This window comes from Ammospiza nelsoni, chromosome Z (genome assembly GCF_027579445.1).
Source record: "Ammospiza nelsoni isolate bAmmNel1 chromosome Z, bAmmNel1.pri, whole genome shotgun sequence".
NCBI lineage: Eukaryota > Metazoa > Chordata > Aves > Passeriformes > Passerellidae > Ammospiza > Ammospiza nelsoni.
This window is the reverse complement of record NC_080669.1, coordinates 49,553,635-49,575,241: the sequence shown is the minus strand read 5'-3', so window position 1 is coordinate 49,575,241 and position 21,607 is coordinate 49,553,635. Positions and strand designations below refer to the sequence as shown.

Genomic DNA, 21,607 nt, shown 5'->3' with positions numbered 1-21,607 from the left:
CGCTGCAGCAGAGAGCCGCAGCGCGAACCGCGCCGCGCACCCGAGCCGGGGCCGATCCGTCAGGGAACGGCGCCTGCGCCTCGCCGCGGGCCGCTGCGCGCGCAGGGACCGGGCCGGGCCGGGGCCGGAAGCGGCGGGGCCGGGGGGTTAAAGCGCCGAGCAGCGCCGCGCAGTGCTGCCGCCTTCCCGGGCATCCCCGCCGAGCGGCGCCGCGCAGTGCTGCCGCCTTCCCGGGCATCCCCGCCGAGCGGCGCCGCGCAGTGCTGCCGCCTTCCCGGGCATCGCCGCCGAGCGGCGCCGCGCAGTGCTGCCGCCTTCCCGGGCATCGCCGCCGCCGCCGCTCCCGCCGCACAACGCGCCAGTCATGGATGCGCGGGCCCGCGCCAAGCGCTACGAGAAGCTCGACTTCCTTGGGGAGGGGCAGGTGAGCGACCGCTGCGGGGGCCGCCCGCGGCCCTGGGGCTGCGGCAGCCCAAGCTGGGCCCGGCCCGTGTCGCCGCCCGCCCGCGGCGGGAGGGAGACGCGGGGAGCGCGGGGCGGTGCCCACCCCGGGCCCGAGGAGGGCTCGGGGCCTCTCCCTCGCCCAGTCTGTCAGGCCCTGCTCACGGCAGCATCTCTCTCTGTCCCCAGTTCGCTACCGTTTTTAAAGCCAAGGACAAGACGAACAACCGAATCGTCGCTATTAAGAAGGTATGTTGTCAGAATGTCTTCTCAGCGTGTCACAAAGTGTCTGGTTACTCTTGACCTACCTAACGTCTTTTTTTTTTTTTTTAACCAACTTGATGGGAAATGGCATGATATTCATTTTTATCTCTTTAAGCACAGAAGTTTGTTTAAATGATCTGGTTAGCCTGTTTGTAATGCCCACCCACCCCAGAAGAGGGAGTGGCTTTGCTGTGTTTCTGAAGGGTTGCATGGTCTGTGACTTGAATTTCTAGTTATTTGTTAGGTTTATTCAACAAACAAACCAACACACACACATTACTGAACTGCAGACCTTACTGTGCCTTGATAGTTGTTTTTTTTTGTTTTATTTTAAATCGTTCCTGTGGCAGTGTCCAATTTCCTTCATTCCAGAATGTTATCCTTTATAAAGTTCCTTAAAATTTATAGAAACATAGAATATGCTGAGTTGGAAGGGACCCATCAACATAATCAAATCCAGCTGTCATTGCTGTGCCGGACAATGCAAGAATCACACCCTGTGCCTGAGGCAGTTGTCCAAACACCACTGGGTGCCATGGCTGCTTCCCTTGGATGAGGAATCTTATCCTAATATCCAACTTAAACTCCTCTGAATCAGCTTTGTGCTGTTACCTCAAGTCTTGTCATTTTTAGACAAACGTTTCCTGAATAATTGAATTAGCAGAGCCTTGTTTCTTGCAGCTTTGTCCATTGAGGTTGGCCACCATCTCAATAAAATCTCATATTGATTCCCCTTCTAATAATAAGTGTGTAGCAGCCTCTCTGTGTTCTTTCCATGTCACCTGACCTGCTTCCATTGAGCGTATGCCTTCCTTCTTTACCTTATCTTCAAGAGGACATCCCTGTTCAGCCAAGTTGTCCTTCTTCCTCATCTGCTTGACTCATGACATTTGGGAATTGCCTGTTCCAGTGCCCCTAGGAGGTGATGCTTAAAAAGTAGCCAGCACTGATGGGCCCAGCACCTGCAAAAATGTTTTTCCAGGGGACTTTACTTATCAATTCCCTGAGTAGCCTGAAGTCTGCTCTCCTCATGTCCAGGGTTGAAGTTTTGCTGGCACTTTCCTACTGTTAACAGAGATTTTAAACTCAATGGCTTCGTGACTGCTGTGGCCAAGATGGCCTCAGTTTCCACTTTGCTCATGAGATTCTCTCTGTTGACAAGCGGCAGATCCAAGAAGGTCCTTTTGAGTCAGCTCCCGTGGGACCTTTTCCACAAAGTTGTCCAGATTTTCAGGAATCTTCTGTCCCAGGCTGTACCTGTTGTGTGATGCTTCCAGTTGCTTTCTGACAAGTTGAAGTCCCCCATAAGAACAAAGGCAGTTTATTTGGAAGCATCCCTTAGTTCCTCAAAGAAGAATTAATTGGCATCGTTGTCCTGACTGGGAGATCTGTAGCAGACTTTCACAATGACATCCACATTATTTGTCCCTTCTTTCCTACCCAGAGGCTCTCAACTGCACCATTTCCAGCTGTAAGCTTGGTACATTCCAGCCCTTCCATTACCTATGATGCCACCCCCCTGCCCCTTTTGTCCTGTGTGTGTCTCCTGAAGAGCCTGCAGCTGCCCAACAGGGCACTCCAGTCTCAGGACTGATCCCACCAGGTTTCACTTAAGTCAACGATATCAAATCTGTGGGACTGAATCGAAGCTTTGAGCTCCTCTTGTTTGCTCCTCATGTGTTGGTAGAGAAACATTTCAGGTGCTGTAATTTGTAGCCAGCCCCTCATGAAGCAGATGGAGGTAGCCCATTAGTGTTCATTTCCTCAAGTTTTGACACACTGTCCCACTGATTATCACTGGTGAGCTGGGTATTTTCCTTTTCTTGCTTTCAGGCCAGTTTAAAGCTCTGCCAATGAGCCCTGCTAGCTCCTCTGCCAGAGCTCGTTTTCCACTCTGAGAAAGGTGCAACCCATCAGGTGTCAGTAGAACAGGTGTTCAAACTTTCAACTGTCAAAGAAGCCAAAGTTTTTCTTGTAACACAACCTCAGAGCCACATGGCAACCTGATGGATCTGCCTATTCCTATCAGTATTATTTCTTGATACCAGAAGGACCATTGTCTGTGCTCCATATTCTTTTATTAATTGTCCTGGGGCCCTCAAGTCTCTTTTGAGTACCCTCAGTCCTTTATTTGTTACTGTGTTGCTGCCAGCTTGAACAAACAATAATGAATAGTAGTCAGAGGCCCTTACTAGACTTCAGAGTTTTCCAGTAATGTCCCTTATCCAGTATGATTGTTTTTTGATAAAATATGACAAAAGTGACCTTGGATATCTAGCATGCTGGTTTGCATACAAATGATGAAAATGCTTACATTGTCATGAAGTGTTTCAATTGTTACTATCTGAAGGAATTGCAGGAAGTTTTTATATTAAAAATGGGTCTTCAGCTGTTCTTTGTAAGGGATGAAAAATGCATGTTACAATGGTTTCTTTATTTGAAGACTCAAGGTTGAATTGTGTTAATAGTAAGTAATCTTGTTTAATGCACTAATTCCTTTAGCATTGCAATATTTGTTTTGTATGGTTGCTGCTGGTAGAGGCTGTGGTGGAGAGCATTCTTTGTTTTATCAGAATATTTTCTTAACTTTTATCATCTGGAAATATCAATGGTAGGATTCTAGACTTAAAATTTCAAGTCATTAGATGATTGAGACAAAAAGACCTAGAGCCTGCCTGAGTTTACAGCCTATGCTAATTTTACTAGAATCACTCTAAGATAACTGTCAATTACTTAGCTCTCATTTCTCCCTAAGGAGAAGCTCATTTAGTGTTGTAATAAAGCTTTGTAGCTACAAAGTAGTTTATACTTGCATTATGTCTGTTTTTAGTGCCCTCATTGCTATTTTTTGTCAAAACTAATGCTGTAGAGACAGTTATTTTTTAAGGGGGAAATAAACTCCAGTTAAAGCCAACCCAGCTGGTAAAGTGCTTCATTACTCAAAAACTAATTCTGTCTTAGAGAAGCAACACTAAAAAAATGTATTCTCCACCATCTTAATCTTGCTTAACATGAAATATTTATTTTCAGATTAAACTGGGGCATAGATCAGAAGCTAAAGATGGTGAGTTTTAAAACAAATTCATACTGTAGAAGCTGTGCTTTGTTTGCTTTGTTTTTGTGAATTGAGACATTAATTTCCCATACCATTGGCTGAGAAAATTGAGCTCAGTAAGGCTTAGTAGAGGTTTGCTTCACAAGCTGCAGGGACAACCAAAAACAGCATAGACACCTGCATGAATGGTATATGTTTAAATATAACTTCTCAATTTTAATGGAATTCATACATGAATATAGCATGGACTAATAGTAATAACAGCACTGAGTTTAGAATACCTTTTTGTATCAACACATCTCTATTCCTTAAATACTTAAGATGAGTGAGAATATTAGCATGTTTTCAGATGTTTCCTTTGTTCTATTTTTGTGATGTGCACAGAGGCAAAAGTGGATAAAAACAAGATCAAAACTTTTGTCTCTGTGTCCTGTTTTTTTGATGTTCAACCCTATGGAGCATGTGCTCTCACTAACCCTGTGCCTGTAGGTGTGAATATGGCAAATTGAAACCAAGTAATCTTTGTCTTATCTCCTGCAAGGTGCAGCAGAATTTTATTTGTGTGCAGGCTGCTGTCTTTCAGGACTCCTTCATCAGCTTTCCAGTGAACAGTCTTTGCTATCAACTCTCCAGTTCTTTTCTTTTAAAGAGAAACTGATCACTCATCCCAGAGTCTCACAATTGAGCCAGCTGCCTGAGAGTTGTGATCTACTTGGCTCTCAATGGCCTAATGGCCCTTAGGGACAGTCATTGCTTTTGCCCTCTACAGTGTCTAGCTGTAGGTGGAAGATGTTATTCAAAATAATGATCATATCTGCTTTCCCTGTGTTATCTGATAACATGGCATGCTTTTTTGTTTTCATCTAAGACTGTGCCTACCCAAAAGCAGCCTTTGTTAATTTGATTCCAAAACATGTAATTAAAACAGGCAAAGCAGAAATGTAAAGTAATCAATGTAGCTTGACCCAAAACTTTGCAAGTTTTAGCATTGAATCATATGCCAGCTTTTAGGAGAGCACTGTTTTTCAGCTCATGTGCAGCTGGAATTTCCTGCATGATACACCACAGGAGTATTTGCTTGCCAGTTTTCATACAAGCCACACATTCTAGCATTTTTGAAGGAGGAATTGGTACCCTACAGGAACCATGGTTTGATACAGTGCCATCAGTGTGACCGCTGAAGGACACCATTTGCTCCCTGTTGGCCCCTGGTTTTTCCTCTATAAAATCTGCTTATGGGGAAATTCAAGTAAGAGTAAGCAGGTTTTGGTTGCTCTCTCTTTTATGCCTTGTATATGCTACAGAATAAATGTAGAAAAACATATGCCTTGCATTATTAGATAATGGTATGTCAAAAAGAAAAGAGGTTTATTAATGAGGGTTGACGGTATGCCTCCCTCTGGAAGTGAGACATGTTGAGGGACTAATTGCAAAATGAAACTTTCCTTTAAAATTAAAGGAAGCCTTCCAATACCCTGAAAAAGGTGAATTTTTTTTCCTACAACTTTCCCTTTTTGCCAAAATGTGTTGCTTCATAATCTAAGCCTGATTACTATGGTGTGAAATGGACTTGCCGTGGAAGAAAGTGTATGCCCATTTCTATTTTGCAGCAATTTAGTTAGTTATGGCAATGTCCATGTTATTTAGCAAATTGACTAGTGTTAGGAATGTAATTTGTAGTAGTAAATAGTCTGTGAGTAGTAGAATGACAAGTTTATTTGGAGCTTAATCCAGAGTTTTTATTTTGTTCTTTCATCTTCTTTTCTTCTTTCCATCACTGTAGGAATCAACAGGACTGCCCTCAGGGAGATAAAACTGTTACAGGAGCTAAGCCATCCAAATATTATTGGTGTAAGTAAAACAAATGCTAGTTCTAGAATCAGTCTTAAAATACTTTCAGTAATTCAACAATTGTTATGTCAATTATTATGTGCCTATTTCAATAACAAAGGCAGAGGTGTTGTTTTTGGTTTTTTTTTTAATCATTTCAGTTTTTTGCCTGGGCCTACATAGATGCTAATGGTAGAGCAATTGTGAGAATGTAGATTGCTTGGTTTTGCATCTCTGATAGGATTGCTAATGAACACAGTGCTGAATTTACTTGATTGATTGCTTCATAGGGAACTGGTGACAGTCAAAAAGCAGGCTTTTTAAAGCAATGGTAACAGGGAAGTCATGTGGCTTATTAGTCATGTATAAAATAGCAGGCTTATTTTAGCACATAGATATGATGTTTAAAATCTCTTTTGGAAGGAGTAAGACTGATATCTTTTTAGTTTCAATTGCATTTTGGTATACTTACACCTACAGATACACAGCTGGAGCTAAAGACACTAAAAAGTTAGATCATAGTGATATTTAGAAAGTGTCAATATGATTAAGTACATGAAATACTAATTTTCCATATACTTTTCAAAGTGGAAATATGGTTCTCTTCTGGATTGTGACCCTACTTTCAAAGTGGTTGCTTTAGCTATCAAGGTTAGAGAATATGCAGGGGGTGACAACTAAAATGGCAGAGGGATGGAGCATATTCTTTATGAAAAAATGAGGAATTAATCACTTTGGAGAGGGAAAAGCTGGTAATGGGGAGGTCTACAAAACCAAGGTGATAGGTGATGTCCATGCAGGAATTATATTTCCAAACACCATTGTCCTAGAAATAAGATGCATTTAAAACCTATTGGCAGCAGGAGTGGAGACTGTACTGCTTCACTCAGTGTGTAATGAATTCATAGGATGTGTTGCCATGGGTCGTGTAGAAGAAAATTGCATCAACCGTTCAAAGAAGAGTTAGACAAATTTATGATCAGGAGTTCCAGAAGCAGGTTCTAAAAACAAGAGATGGTGTTGTGCTCCTCTTAGTAGTCCCTACAAAACTTTTGTGGGTTTTGGGAGTGTAAGGGGCACAGTCACTGCTATTCTGAACTATTCAAACAAATACCTTGCTATTTGCCAATTTATGTGGTCATCACACTGAGACTGAGGAATGAGCTGCACTAGTTGCACACATATCTTCCTCATCTTGAAGGAAGAACACCAGGCTAAATGATCTCTTGCTTTTGCTCAATATCATGCTTGTGTTATCTCAAATTAGAAATTGATTGTGTCATTACACAGCTTCATCCTAAGAAAGGGCTGTTTGGATGTCCTCGAAAGAGTTTTTATTTACCTTGGAAAGCTAGCTACAAAAATGAATGCAGATCTAAAAATGTCTGAAGTTCATAAGCCTAACACTTAAAATTTCTAAATATTGTATGCTTACAGGAAGGAGATGCACAAAGCTGAATCCATGGGTAAACTTAGTCTTGTCTCAATGAAGGGTAGTTAGAACAGGAAAGTTTGGAAGATATGTAGTTTGCATTACATTATCTGTTGTAGATAACATGATAAAGTTAATTCTTGCTCTTTTGTCTATCTCCAGGAAGGAAGGGCAGTCATGTGAGATGTTATTGCCATATTTAATGGGAATTTTTTTCTGGTTTGGAAACTGAGTTAAGAAGCTAAACTGAGTAAGAATTTTTGTGTTACAAGTCAAAGAACTTGAACAAATTCTCAGTAAGCTGAAAATCCACGTACAGACTACAGTAGTGTTGAATTTCAGAAAACTGGAAGAATCAGAGCATGCTTAATCATAATGTATTTTGTTTTGCAGCTTATTGATGCATTTGGGCACAAGTCTAATATTAGTCTGGTGTTTGATTTTATGGAAACAGATTTAGAGGTAAGATTTTTAAAGACTTTTTATTTCCGTATATTAAGATGGTTTATGAAAGTGCTGCTTTAACAGGCTTATGTAAAGTGCTGCTTTAACAGGCCCATATTCGAAAGGTGTCTTTTATTATGTCAGTTGATTAAGGTCATGTCTTAAAAGTAGCTTCAGTAATTTAAGTTTTTGAGTTCTCATTTGATTAATTCCTTTACTTCGAAATACTTGTCAGCATGATGTTAAAGAAAGAAATTGTGTTGACTATGTTCGTTTTCTGGAACTCCAGTCAGAGTGTAGAACCTCTGGATCATTGCTTCTGGAATGCAGTTGATAAGCATAACACCAAACATGTTCACATAAGTGTGACACTAAAATATAGTAAGAGACAAGCTGGTCGTAAAATCATGTGCACTTTTAACATGTTTTCAAATGTAGCAATGCTAGGTAATTGCAAATCGGTGCCTTCCAGGGACAGGCTTGCTGAAATTTAGGTGAATGCAAGTCATGAAAAGGTTAGATCAGATTTTTGCTAATAGAGGTTAGTAATGAGTAGACTTTTAGAGGATTCATTCTGTTTACATAGTAGTTAGGCAAAGTTTAGAGATGAAGATTGATCAAGAAAGAAAAATTAAATACTCTTGGATTGCATGATGTACATGTGTGCAATCTGTAAATTGTACTGTGCTATCACTCAGGCTGCCACTGAGACTGCTGCCTGTTGTGATTAAGCATATGCTGCGTACATGAAATTTGTGCAGTCTTAGCTCTTCTGTAACTCAGCTTATGGAAGGCTATTACTGAGCAGGACTGTACTATTAACAAACAAGCTTTGGGGTCTTTGTAGAATTTTAATGTTAAAAATCAAAGAATGTAGAAAACTGAAGTAGATTTTTTTTTAAATACAATCAAGTGGCCATACCCTCTGGTCTTTTTGGAAATAGAAGAGGAAACCATTGTATTTACAAAGATTAGTTACTTAAATTGCAAAGAGAAAGAAGGAATAAGTGGAAACATAATTTCTAGTTTATTGTCACTTTTATCATTCTTGTCCTGGGTATCAACATGGAACTGAGATTGAATGCTAAACTTCTGTTTCCCACGCATTTTTTTGTTGTTGGGTTATGCAAAGTCCACGTAAGCTATCTGGACTCCCCATTTCAATTCTGATCTCCAGAACTGACTATTTTTCTGGGAAAAGGGTGAAATGGTAGAGAATATATGACTGTCAATCTGAAGCCTGTCTTAAAGGTGGAAATAACTTTTGAGCTGAAAGAATGGAGATGAGATTGTCTTGTGTGCTGAGCTTTACCATGACTTCAACACTTTGCAGGTTATTATAAAGGATACAAGTATTGTGTTGACGCAGTCTCACATCAAGGCATATATGCTGATGACGCTTCAAGGATTGGAGTATTTACATCAGCATTGGATTTTACACAGGGTAAGCATGTACTAAATTGACCGCCTTCATCCTGCAACAAAAATCACATTGGGTGGATTTACAGTCTAAAGCCTAATGAAGGTAGTTTTGGAATTTAGACAGTCTCATTCCATAAGCATTCATATTTGCTGTTTTGGAGAGATAATAGCAGTACCAGAAATGTTAACATTTACTGATGTGGTTATGACTTTGATACTTGCATAAAAGGTTCTCCAGTTAGATGTGACTTTAATTATCACTGTGAACTGGGTCTGCCTGGGATGGATTGGACTTTTTTCATAGCAGCTGAACTCTTGAGGCTTTCTCCTTTCTATCAGGCAGTGTCAAAGCTCTCTTTTTCTCACTCTGCCCTTGCCCTGATGAGTAGGCTTGGGGCAAGAAGTAAGGAGGAGACACAGCTGGAGCAGCTGACCCAAGTTGTTCGTAGGGATACTGTATGGCATGTAATGCTTTGGTCAGTGGTAAAAACTGGGGTAGAGGAAAAAGGGGGAATTTTGGTTTACAAGCTAGCTGCTGTTTGGAGACTATGTATCACTCTCCTTTTGGAGGGTGGTGAAGGATTTCCATGGCCTTGCTTGTTTGCTTTGATTTTTAGTTCTTTGCTGTTAAACTGCCTTTGTACTGCTCCTAGAGTTTTCCTGCTTTTGATCTTCTCTCCCCTGTACTGCTGAAGGTGGTGGGTGGGATAAGAATAAAAAGAGCAAATGGCTGTGTGGATACTTTTGGGTTGGGTACTGTTGGGTTGATCTCTGTTGGCCTGAGGTCAGCCCACAATATACTGCTACTGTATTGAACTGTGTGACTTCTGTGATTTCTGCCATTATTTGAAGCATCGGCCAAGTCTTTGTATTATTCATTTGGCAGCTGTGCAGATAACACAACTGCTGTACTTGCAGAAAATGTAAAACCTATCAAGAGGCTGTTTTAAACTCTGCAAGTTAAATGTGTTAATATTAAATGGGTCTGTCTCACTATGGTTTTCATATATAATGAAATCCTTATATCCTGGGGGGGTTAAATTTTTTTGCTCACAATGTAGGATTTAGGATAGAATTAAATCTTTCATTTTACAACACTGTTATGATGTGTCTGCCAGGAGATTCATTATATGTCTGTTTTTATCAATACTGGCAAATCTCATTATTTGTTTTCTATACTGACAGGATCTTAAACCAAATAACTTGTTGCTAGATGAAAATGGAGTTTTAAAATTGGCAGACTTTGGCTTGGCAAAATCTTTTGGAAGCCCAAACAGAGTTTACACACATCAGGTAGTAACAAGGTAAGGCACTCTATTTTGTTTCTTACACAGAGATTGTTTAGTTGCTTTATAGGTATTTCTTGAAATATGTCATGTCAAATCAACATATTCAGAGTGGTATCTGCTCATGTGATGTGGCAAGAGCTGCATAAAAATACCACAAGGAAGCATTGTTTAACAAAGTCTCCATAAGAGCTGCTTGAGTATATATCTGTGGGGGTGGTTCCTGTTATCTATCAAAATTATACTCTTTTGAAATGTCTGGAAATAGCACGTGTCTGCTTAGAAGCCTGGATTTTGGAGCAAGAAAGACAGCTGCTACTTTCTGCTAATCACAAGAACCTAGAACCATTTTTGGAGTTATTCACATTACCTATTTTGAGACAAACACTTGAACCAGTTTAAGTATTTATGAATGGTTTTTATGGCATGCTTATTTAAGGTATGCTCTAAAAAGTGGGGCTGCAAAATATGCAACATTCTGCTTTCTGACTGCTGGGATGCTAAAGCTATTCAGGCAAAGCTGGTTTAACACCTTTATTCAAAAGACAGAAATTCTACAGTGTCAAATGCAGTGCCATTTTGTTAAATTTGATTGTTCTTAGGCAGTGTGAGTAGTTCTTTCAATAAAACAAGGCTCATTTTACATAGAAGTAGTCTCTATATTTAGGTTTGTTGATATGGAAATTCTTGCGAGATGGAAAGAATTCTGTCTTACTGTGATTCATTCAACATAAAATTTTAAGAAAATTTCAGTTTACCTGCATGTTAAAAACTTTCTTCCTTGCGTGTAAAGTATTAAACAAAATACTTTACAGAATAGAACTCTTCAATGTTTGAAAAGTATATAGGTAGAAGATATATCCTTTTCTTAGCTTTTGCATTGCAACAGTATGTAGCATTTGACATGGGCAAAGCCAGATTATTCTTCCAAAATGTGTTTTCTTTTCAGGTGGTACCGAGCTCCAGAGCTATTGTTTGGGGCTAGAATGTACGGTGTTGGTGTTGATATGTGGGCTGTTGGTTGTATTTTAGCTGAATTGCTCCTCAGAGTAAGTATTCAAATGTAAGCATTTTTTATTTGCCCTTCTGTTCACTACAGCTTTTTATGGGTTTTTTTCTTTCCTGCTAAAAGCAGATGAATACAGGCCAGAAAAAACTTTCCAAAATCTTATTAACTGTAATCAGAGTGGTTTTCTGGAATAAACTGAGGCTTCATAAACATCACAAGCATTGGAAGTCTTTAAACACCTGGGTTAAAAAGTTGCCACAAACTGTCACAGTCTTGCCTTGGGAGAGGTCAACTCTTACAGTCCACAGATACCTATTTTAGTTCACTACTGTTCTAGTAATGTAACATCACATGCATATACGTGCTTGGGCTATCCCTTATACACTGTTCCTCAGTTATAATCACCAGTACCTTAATTGTGGTTTTATTGAAAATGAATGGAGGACTAATTTTCTTCTAAAATGCGATTAGTTGACAATACTGGAATGAAGCTGTGAAGCTTAACATCAGGATAATCCTATGGCACTCTTCAGTGTGGTACACAAATATAATGATCCTTGAGTATTTTCCACTGAAGTGGAATGTTTATTGTATAGCTCTTTGGAGAAGACATTAAAGCGTGAGGGGAGCAGTGGAGAGTTGGGGTACAGACACAGCTGAAGGCATGAAATATCCTGCACTTCCATGACTAAGTGACTTCTGCTTGGTTTCTACACCTTTGAATGCTTTTGTGGCCATATCATAACCAGACTTGTGTGAAAAGACTTTGAAAGAAACCTTTTGCTTTGACTGGTCACACCAAATAGGTGTGCTGGTTGAATTTGATTGGCAGGTCAAGATATGGAAATGAACAGTGGCTCTTTAAGCAGCCACTGGTGATGGATACATAAATATGCATTAGACCTGCTAAATCTGAATGCATTTAAGCAAAGTTAGTAAGCCAATAATTCTTGAATTCATTTGATTCTTTGGTTTGTCACAAAACACAAAGTGCATTATGGTTCAGTTTTTATCATTGTGATATTTTGAAATATATGTGTCCTTTTTTGGGACAATGCAACTTCCGAGAGCTTTTTATGAAAGCAGTTTATATTCAAGGGGCTTTCATGATGCCACAATGTAGTATGCTGTCTACTAGGGATATCCGTTATGGTTTTTCGGTCCTAATTAATTAAACACTGCCTTTAATTCTTCATAAATTTGCTTTGGTCACCAAGTTTCTTTTTCCTTACATTGTGTGTCTGATATGTGAGCTAGAAGTTGGACTGGACAAATATGCCCTTTTCAGTTTTTTGCTTTATTTAAATGTCATGTGACACTGATCAGACAGTTTTCTCTCCTAGTGGGTCTCTACTTTCCTTCAAGTTTTCATTTAATTTTGTAAGGCAAACTTGTGATTCACTTTAAATATATATAAAAGCTACCTCCTGAGAACAAGTGGGGAAAAGATGACCAACTGACTTTAGGCTGACTACTGAGATATAAGATCTTTTCTGTGTTTAGTAAATTTTACATTAATGTGGTTGTGATTAAACATAGTCTTATGTTTAAGCTGACTGCTGTCAAGTCACGGATACCAAGCCTGGGTTCAGGAAACTTTCAGAATCTATTTGAGCATAAATAGAATGCCTCAACTATCCAGTGTACCTCTTTGTGGGGAGATGGTATACAGGGGGCTTTTGCCTTACAATTATGCAGTATCATTCAAAGCTTCTTTCTAAAATTGAAGTTCAGAAGCTAATTCAAATACCATGTCCTTCTTCCAGGTTCCTTTTTTGCCTGGAGACTCTGATCTTGACCAGCTGACAAGGATATTTGAAACACTGGGCACTCCAACAGAAGAACAATGGCCTGTGAGTTGTTTTGTTTAACAGACTGATACTGGTTTTACTTGATACTCTCTATTTTAGCTCTTGAAATTAAGTGATTATACCAGAATACTTGAGTAGATTTTTCAGAAGGCAGTTGCTTCATCTCGTAAAGCAACTGAGATTTGTTGTTTCTCTTGCCAAACCTCTGGTCAACAGTAACAGTATCAACACTTCCTTTCTATGTGCACAGTATCACATGGCTACTAGTGTGAGATTGTTGTTGCTGCTTAAAGTTTTTGAGGTGCTTGTTTAATTAGCATGCTTTAACCTGGAAGGCTTTAATCACTTTCAGAAGTAGGAACCATTTGCAGGGACCTAAGTTGGCCTTGGTAAATTATAGTTTGGGGATAATACGAAGCGGAGACCAACAGGATAAACAATTTGCCTCAACAATAATCCTAAAACAAATACAATCAGTACGATTTTCTCTGAGATGACAGCAAGTTAAGTAACACCAGGCCAAACTTACTGTCACGTCACACAATGACCTACCCAACCGTGGTTATTAAACAGAGTGACGGGAGGCAAGACAATGTCTGATGAGCTACTTGTACCAGTTACCAGTTCTGGACACGGGGAGTCCAGAATTCCCTGATCAGGATGTTGTCTTTTGTTGCTGAGTTGTGGAAGCACTCACTGGACTTGTTCACTTCTGCCTTCTTTCCATGCAGCTTTTCTTTATTGTAAGTGGTGCTGGAATGCTATGGTATGTGATCATGAAATGGAGCTATAGCCAAATGGAGAACTGCTGTGTGAGGCACTGCTAGGCCCCCACAATTCTGATATTTCTTGAGGGTTCTAAACGGAATGCATGAAGGTTTTTGCAATGACATTTCTCCTTCCTTTGGAGAGGAAAATTTAAGATACTAGTGGGAAAAAGAGAGAATAGGAGATTGGTTAACATAACAAAGATGACATAATTCCCAAGTTCATTTCCAAACATGTGCATTTTAATAATTGCAGCCTTTACTATCAAGATTATAACTGATTGAATACATATTTGATGTTGTATTAATATTTTACTTTACTTGGACAAACTTGAAGTGTGACAGCTAAGGCTTTAAATACTTAAAACACTACAAAATCATTATGTTTGTGTAATTGTCTGTTACAATTGTCTGTTTAATTTTTATGCTAGAATGTGAACACAATGGGTTTGATCTCATACCTAGAGGACAAAAAAGTGCAGTTCATTTTTTGTTTAACTGCTTGATGCATATTTTCCTTCCCTGCTCCCATTATCCATATAAAGTTTCAGTTGTGCATTTAAAATCAAAATGCACATGATGTTCAGATAACATTTATTAATGTAGAGAAGGTGAAGACTGACTCTTTTGTAAATATTTTCCCTCTTGCCATGTCAGTTCCCTGAAGGAGGTTTTATTTCATTTGTCTGACCCAGTCTAAAATTCTTCATACTTCTTTGAGCAGTTTTTCCTTTTGGACTGGTCACAACTAAGGCAAGGGAAGTGACCAGTGAAGGTCAAGGGAAGTGATCATTTGGATAGTTGTTTCACACTGTAACAGTTACTTTAAAAAAAGCTTTTATGACTTTCTATTCCTCTAGTTATTTTATTTCAGTGACCAAGTATTAGCAATGTGTTTTGAAAGATGAGTTGCTTCTGGTGAAAGAGCCATATGCAGTTCATTTTCTGTGAAAAGCTGAACTCTTTCAGTTTAGAATATACATTCTATTTTTGGTCTTTGTAGGGGATGACAAGTCTTCCAGATTATGTCACATTTAAGCCATTTCCTGGAATGCCACTTCAGCATATCTTCAGTGCAGCTGGTGATGATCTGCTCAGTCTTCTTCAAGGCTTATTCACGTTTAATCCTTCCACTAGAGTAACAGCTACTCAGGTATAGTACATTTGGGTTATCTCCTAATGTTCATTAAACCACTGTTAATATCAGATAAATGTTTTTTGAAGCCAGTTAGCCATGTTTGAAATGAAACATGACATGAATTACTAGAAATGTAATCCCAGTGTTTTATAGAGAGAACTGTGAAAGGCATGGATAGTACTAAGTGGTCATCTCCATTCCCAGTGTGGAGTCAAGGTAAAGAACTAAAATGTGTATGAGCCATGGCCTTCCAACAGTGATATTTGACATGCTGAATTCAGTCACCTAAAAATCGAAGGTTAAGTCTTAACATAGCTTATCTTACTCCCTGGGTTTGGAAGATTTTTCTCCTTACTTCATCCTGTCTCTTCTTCAATGTCTTTTAAACTTTTATGGTACTTCTTAAACATAAAATTCTGTGGTGTTTAAACCATCATTCTTATCTAATTATCCTTTTCTGTGATACTTTCAATTTTACTGCTCCGTGATGGGGAGAAATGGAGGACTTGGAAGAAAGATCTTGCCGAATGTTCTAGTTTGCAGTACTGATTTCTGAGATGAGGCAGATACACCAGTTGGCAGTTAAAGCTTAAAAGTTAAAAGTAGTTGGCACGCTTCCCTATCACTTTACACTGATAGGGAAGCGTGCAAGAAACCACTGTCCCCTTTGAGCCAGGACTCCCTCATTGCTGCTTAGAATGGAATCCATGAGATCAGTGCATGTGTTATGTATCTTTTTACTAGAAGACTTTTCCAGAGCACATTCATGTTATTTTGGCCACTATCTTTAAGAATATTTGCTCTTAAGTTTCCAGATAATTAGTTCTGCTATGCTTGAGACATCTCTCTGATAGTTCAAAAGTATATAGTCATTTTTCAGGTCATATTGTAGGATAGTGACTTGAATATATATTACTTTTCTAGTCTAAACTTTATAGCTGACATTGAATATCATGTAACTGGCCAATAAATTATTACCTAAGAGACAGCTACTTTTTTATTAATCACACTTCATGGTTCCAAAAATTTAAAGTAAGGTATGTAATTCTGCTACATGAAACCAATCTTGCTGACTAGTGTTTGTCTTCTGCTCTAGTACAAGTGATTTCTTTCTCACAGTTTACAGGGTAGAAACAGCACAGTTAGAGCAATATGGGGGAAAGGCCCATCTTAAAAACTAACAAAACAGCTGGTGTCCAGCTTGTGAATCTGATCAAGACTTCAAAAATGTTCCTTTAATTTTTCATTATTCCTACTTTTATATCATCATCTTATATGATCTGTCTATTCAGAATGTAAGCTCTTCAGAGCTAGAAGCCACTTATACAAGACTTCTTACAAAATAATCTAGCTTTGTCAGGATGTCTGAACACTGGTTAAAAATAGGAGTGTACAATTATCTCTTGCTTTACAGATCCATGTGGGGTGGATAGTAATTGTGAACACAACCTTTATTTGCCTCCAGGCCACTCTGTAGTATAAAAGTGTTCAAGTAGTTTTTAAGGCCCAATTAAAAGTGCTTGGTTTCACTATAACCTCTTCATACTAATTACTTGTTTCTGTTTCTTCGGTTATCATTAAGGCATTGAAACAGAAGTATTTCAGTAACCGACCAGGACCCACTCCAGGAAATCAGCTTCCAAGACCCAACTGTCCTGCTGAAGCTGCAAAGGAGCCACAAAATAGTCTTATAAATTTGAAAAGGAAAAGATCAGAAGCAATAGATCAAGGTAACTTTGTAATACGTCACCAATTTTAAATAGGAGCTACGTGCTCAGAGAGAATGGGATGCTTCCAGTGTTTTAGAAGAAAAACTCTCTAAATGAACTAATTCCCTGAGCACTGGCTGAAGCCCTTTAATGATATATGGTTTGGGGTCAGAATTACTTAGCCCTGTTTCTGACAGAATTAGCACTAAAAAGGCTCTTCAATGATGCTTAGGAGTCTATTAGAAAAAATAACCCTATTCCATTAATTCTGTAATGGAGAGTGGTACTCCCCAGTAAATTATAGGCTATTATGATGAACCCTTTTTTTTTTCTTCCTGAGACCTCTTACTCAGATGGAAGTAATTTAACTTCATACCACTTAAGAAAAGAGAGAGAGAATCTATACCTGGCAAAATAATGGAACAGTTCATATTACGTGCCATCATGCAAGACTTGCAGGATGGCCAGGGTATCAGACCTAGCCAGCACGGATTTAGGAGGGGTAGATCATGTCTAACTAACCTGATCACTTTTTATGATCAGGTAACCCGGCTAGTGGATGCAGGGAAGGCTGTAGATGTTGTTTTTCTGGATTTCAGAAAGGCCTTCGACACTGTTTCCCATAGCATACTCCTACACAAGCTAGCTGGCCGTGGTCTGGATAGGAATACCCTTTGCTGGGTTCAAAACTGGCTGGATGGCCGGGCCCAAAGAGTGCTGGTGAATGGTGTCACATCTAGCTGGCGACCAGTCACAAGTGGTGTCCCTCAGGGTTCTGTGTTGGGACCAGTTTTGTTCAATATTTTTATTGACGATATGGATGAGGGCTTAGAGTCTTTTATTAGTAGTTTCGCTGATGATACCAAATTGGGTATGAGTGTAGATCAACTAGAGGGGTGTAGGGCTCTCCAGAGAGACTTGGAACGGCTGGTCAAATGGACAGAATCAAATGGGATGAACTTCAATAAGTCCAAGTGCCGAGTATTGCACTTCGGCCATAATAATCCCCTGTACCGATACAAGCTGGGGATGGAGTGGCTGGATAGTGCCCAGGTGGAAAGGGACCTGGGGGTGCTGGTTGACAGTTGATTGAATATGAGCCAGCAATGTGCCCAGGTAGCCAAGAGGGCCAATGCCATCCTGGCCAGTATCAGAAATGGTATGGCCAGCAGGAACAGAGAGGTCATTCTTCCCCTGTACTCGGCACTGGTGAGGCCTCACTTGGAGTACTGTATCCAGTTCTGGGCCCCTCACTTTAAGAGGGACGTTGAGTTACTTGAGCGTGTCCAGAGGAGAGCAACGAAACTAATAAGGGGCTTGGAACACAAGCCATATGAAGAGCGACTGAGGGAGCTGGGGTTGTTCAGCCTGGAGAAAAGGAGACTAAGGGGTGACCTCATCACTCTCTACAACTTCCTGAAGGGTGGCTGTAGTGAGCTGGGGGTCGGCCTCTTTCTCCGGGCGACAACGGATAGAACAAGAGGACACAGTCTCAAGTTGCGTCAAGCTAGATGTAAGTTAGAAGTAAGAAGGAAATACTTCACAGAAAGAGTGGTCAGAAACTGGAATCATTTACCCAGTGAGGTGGTAGAGGCATCATCCCTTGAAGAATTTAAAAAAAGACTGGATGTGGCACTTGCTGCCATGATCTAGCTGAACAGTTAGAACATCGGCTGGACTAGATGATCTTATAGGTCTCTTCCAGTCTTGAAAATTCTGTGATTCTGTGATTCTGTAATCTGAAACATAGCATTATATTCTGTGAAATGACAGGCTGGAGAGGGTAGATCAGATTCAGAGGAGAGATTTTTGCTCACTCTGTCTTAAGGTAAGGAGGTTAACTTTTAAGACCACTCTGGGTCAGGAACATTAAGCACACTTCTGTGACGCACCTCCAGTCTTCTCCAGACAGTAGGATGTATTTCATACCTTTATGGCAACACAAGTGCTCAGGACTCAAGACCTGTGTCTGACACTAAATTACTCAGGTCTTCTATTAGGGAGGTAAATACTATTTTTAAACTTGGAGTTGGTCTTCTTAACATCTGGAATATGCTAGATAGCAGTGGTCAGGTTAGCATCAGCTTTTTCTTATTGCCAGTATGAGACTCAAGTTTTAATATGAGTGATATTTTTTTTGAATGGAGCTACTTTGATAGAAGTGTACTTCCTCTTGAGTTCAGAGAGAAATCTCCCTTATTAGGGTTCAACTTGCTTTTTAGGCACTTTGAATTGTTGTTTCTGTCTTCATCAAATTAGAGGTAAAATACATTAGGTTCACTACTTTGAGTTTTCAATCTCAAAAAAAAAAAGTTATCAGCTGACTACTTGCACATTGTTTGCTGACCCCAGTACCATGGGTGTCCTGGCATGTGGGGACTTGTCAAGTTAAAATAGCACAGACAATTAATTTAAGCATTTTATCTCCTTTTCCAAAGATCATGGAGAGTTTCTGATAAGTTTTTGGGGGTATACATCTGTTAACTAAAGGACAGGAAAAAGGAGAAATGAGTGCTTGATTTCTGTGACTTAATGATTTGAATTTGTGCATTTGACAATAAGCAGAGTTTCCAGAGCTATATCAAGCTAGAACAATTGTTGCTTTAACATGTTTCCATGCTTCTGTGTAAATGCTAGGAGTTTTGAGATTGGCTAGAAATGAGGCGGTAAGGAAGTTAGCATTACTTTTTGAGACCTTTGAGTATTGCTATAAAAAGCATTATAATTTCTACCAACTGGGAATGGAGACATGATGTATTTTCTAATGTGGATTTTCATAATGTTCTGTTACTGCCTTTGATGGGCTGACAGATCCAGAAGGTTTCAAAGGTAGTTCCTCTAGTGCCAACAAATGTTAAAGTAGAGAGCCAATGATAGAGCTAGCAAATCTGCTGTCCTGGATTTGCTCTTCTTACATAGCATTACCATCTAAACTTAAAATCTGAATAGTAATTTGGAAGAATAATCCTCTAGTCTTGGTTTAAATAAAAATTTGAAGGACAACATTGCTGTAGGGCGTGGAAATGTGCAAATATAATTTCCAAGAAAAATAAGTTGCATTCCATGAAACTCTTAGAATAGCCTTGCATCCTACAGAGCACATTTCTTTCCCCTAGCCCTGTTGAGTTAGCACTCCAGAACTTGGCAGAATAAACTGAGTGCTTGCTGATGGGTATCCTCTTTGAAATTACTGGCACCGGGAGCTGACTGTTGGAATAAAGATTCATGCCATTGCCATATGTGCTGCTTTTCCACAAGAACAAACCCCTGTAGCCTGTGGGGTGTGTTCACCAAATCTAAATACTTCTCAGAAAACAGTCTCTATTCTCAGAGGAAATCTATCACTAGATGGATGACTGCCTGAGAAAAGTGTGAAACGTACGTGCTTTGTATCTGCTGCTACCACTTACTTCTGATCAGTGAGGTTTTGGGAGACACTGATTCTATAATGACATAACTGCCCATCTCCTCTCTGTCACTTAACCAGAAGCAGCACTGCTTCCCCAGAACACCTATTTCTAGTCCTGTTAATATGCATTCCTACAGAGCTGTAGCTACACAAAACAGGGATTATAAAGGATGATGCACTGAGGTTTTCCTGTGTAGATTAAGCATAAGGAATCCGGTATCAAAACTATCGGTTTTGAAAAAAACCAGAAACATTCTATTCATATTTAAGATTAAGAATTTGTCCTAGATTTGACAGCACATAAGAAAAATCCTTTAGAGTATGTGTATGGTGGGACAAACTTAAGCCTTAGAACAAGCTTGCTTTTCTTGAGTTTCAAAGTAGAATTAGGTGGTTAGCTTTGCATATCAACAGTTAGGTTTTTGTATGAACGAAGAGAAATATTTACATGTATCCTAAATGCAATTAAAACTTAATTACAGAATTGATGACTTTTGGAATATACATATTGCTTCAAGTGAACTTTTATTCTAGCACTCTCTCATGGATTTGTTAGAAAATGTCAAGAAGTACTGTCACTGTCATAAACAGCATTCAACAGTTAAGAGTAGGAGGGGGCCTTGAGGAGGAGGCTGGACCTCTATACTTTGCTAACATTGTGATTTACACTTTTCAGGATTACCAAAAAAACTGATTTTTTAATTGCTGTGGATGATGAGTGAAAATGAGTGAAAATGCTCCAAGTCCCAGCCATTGATAAAACTCTGTAATCGTCGCTGGATGGTTATTTTTCAATATTTTCGTATGTAAAATAGGAATTTATTATTTCCTTATGGACAGAGAGTTTTATTAACTGTTCTTTTTACAATAAATTCATTATTGAGAAAAAAAGATTATCTGATTTGCTGTCTTGTCCTTTGAGAGTTGTGCTCTGAAACAATAACTGTCAAAAGTGCTTGCAGGCTACAGGTGTACATAGAGTAATTTTGCAGAACCTCTGTGCTGAATCACGTGCTATTCTGTACACATATGCATCCTAAGGGGGAAAACTACAAATAACATTTTCTTCTCACATGCTGCTTAGATGAACATATGACTGTCTTCTAGACCTATAATAAAAATGTATCCCTGTAAGTAAAGGGTAGGATATGTTTTTGTTTCAGTTAGTAGGCTCAAGTATTAACAAACAAGTTTGCATATGCTCTCTCCGCAGTCATGCATTCAGACTTCTGCAAAGACACAGCCACTGCCTTGAAAACAGTGTGAAGTGCAGATTTAATGTGAATTGTTTGGAGGGGTTTTTTTCCCTATTTGATTGTTGCAGGAGAAGTTACCAGAGAAAACATACAAATACTGTTTCCTTCAAAGCGTTGAAGATTGCAGTGAGAGACAGAGGAAGGAGATCCAGCTGGTGAAACTACACTACACTAGTCCTGCTGTCAGCCTGTGTCTGTAGGACAGTCTATGGTGCAGACACCGCACTCAGCTTTGCCTAAATTTAAGAGGTAGCAAAGTTTCTGCTGGGTAACTAGACTTCTGCAGTGGAGAGAACCAAGATTACACACGCTGGTGCTGCATCTTAACTGTGTA

At 39.5% G+C, this 21,607-nt stretch overlaps 1 protein-coding gene across 2 annotated transcripts; it reads left to right on the top strand.

Annotated features, from left to right (window-relative positions):
• Positions 1-152: 152 nt before the first annotated feature.
• CDK7 (cyclin dependent kinase 7) lies at positions 153-20,908 on the top strand. 2 transcript variants are annotated; one of them, XM_059493034.1, is made up of 12 exons: positions 153-424; positions 631-690; positions 3,736-3,769; positions 5,544-5,611; positions 7,416-7,484; positions 8,800-8,910; positions 10,074-10,192; positions 11,124-11,223; positions 12,950-13,036; positions 14,765-14,914; positions 16,482-16,629; positions 20,694-20,908. In XM_059493034.1, the coding sequence occupies exons 1-12, from the start codon at positions 365-367 to the stop codon at positions 20,717-20,719; spliced, it is 1,032 nt and encodes a 343-aa protein (XP_059349017.1). In that variant the 5' UTR covers positions 153-364; the 3' UTR covers positions 20,720-20,908. The 2 variants fall into 2 exon arrangements, with proteins under 2 accessions (XP_059349017.1, XP_059349018.1); XM_059493035.1 differs by lacking the exon at positions 3,736-3,769 and having other exon boundaries at positions 352-424.
• The last annotated feature ends 699 nt before the right edge of the window (positions 20,909-21,607 follow it).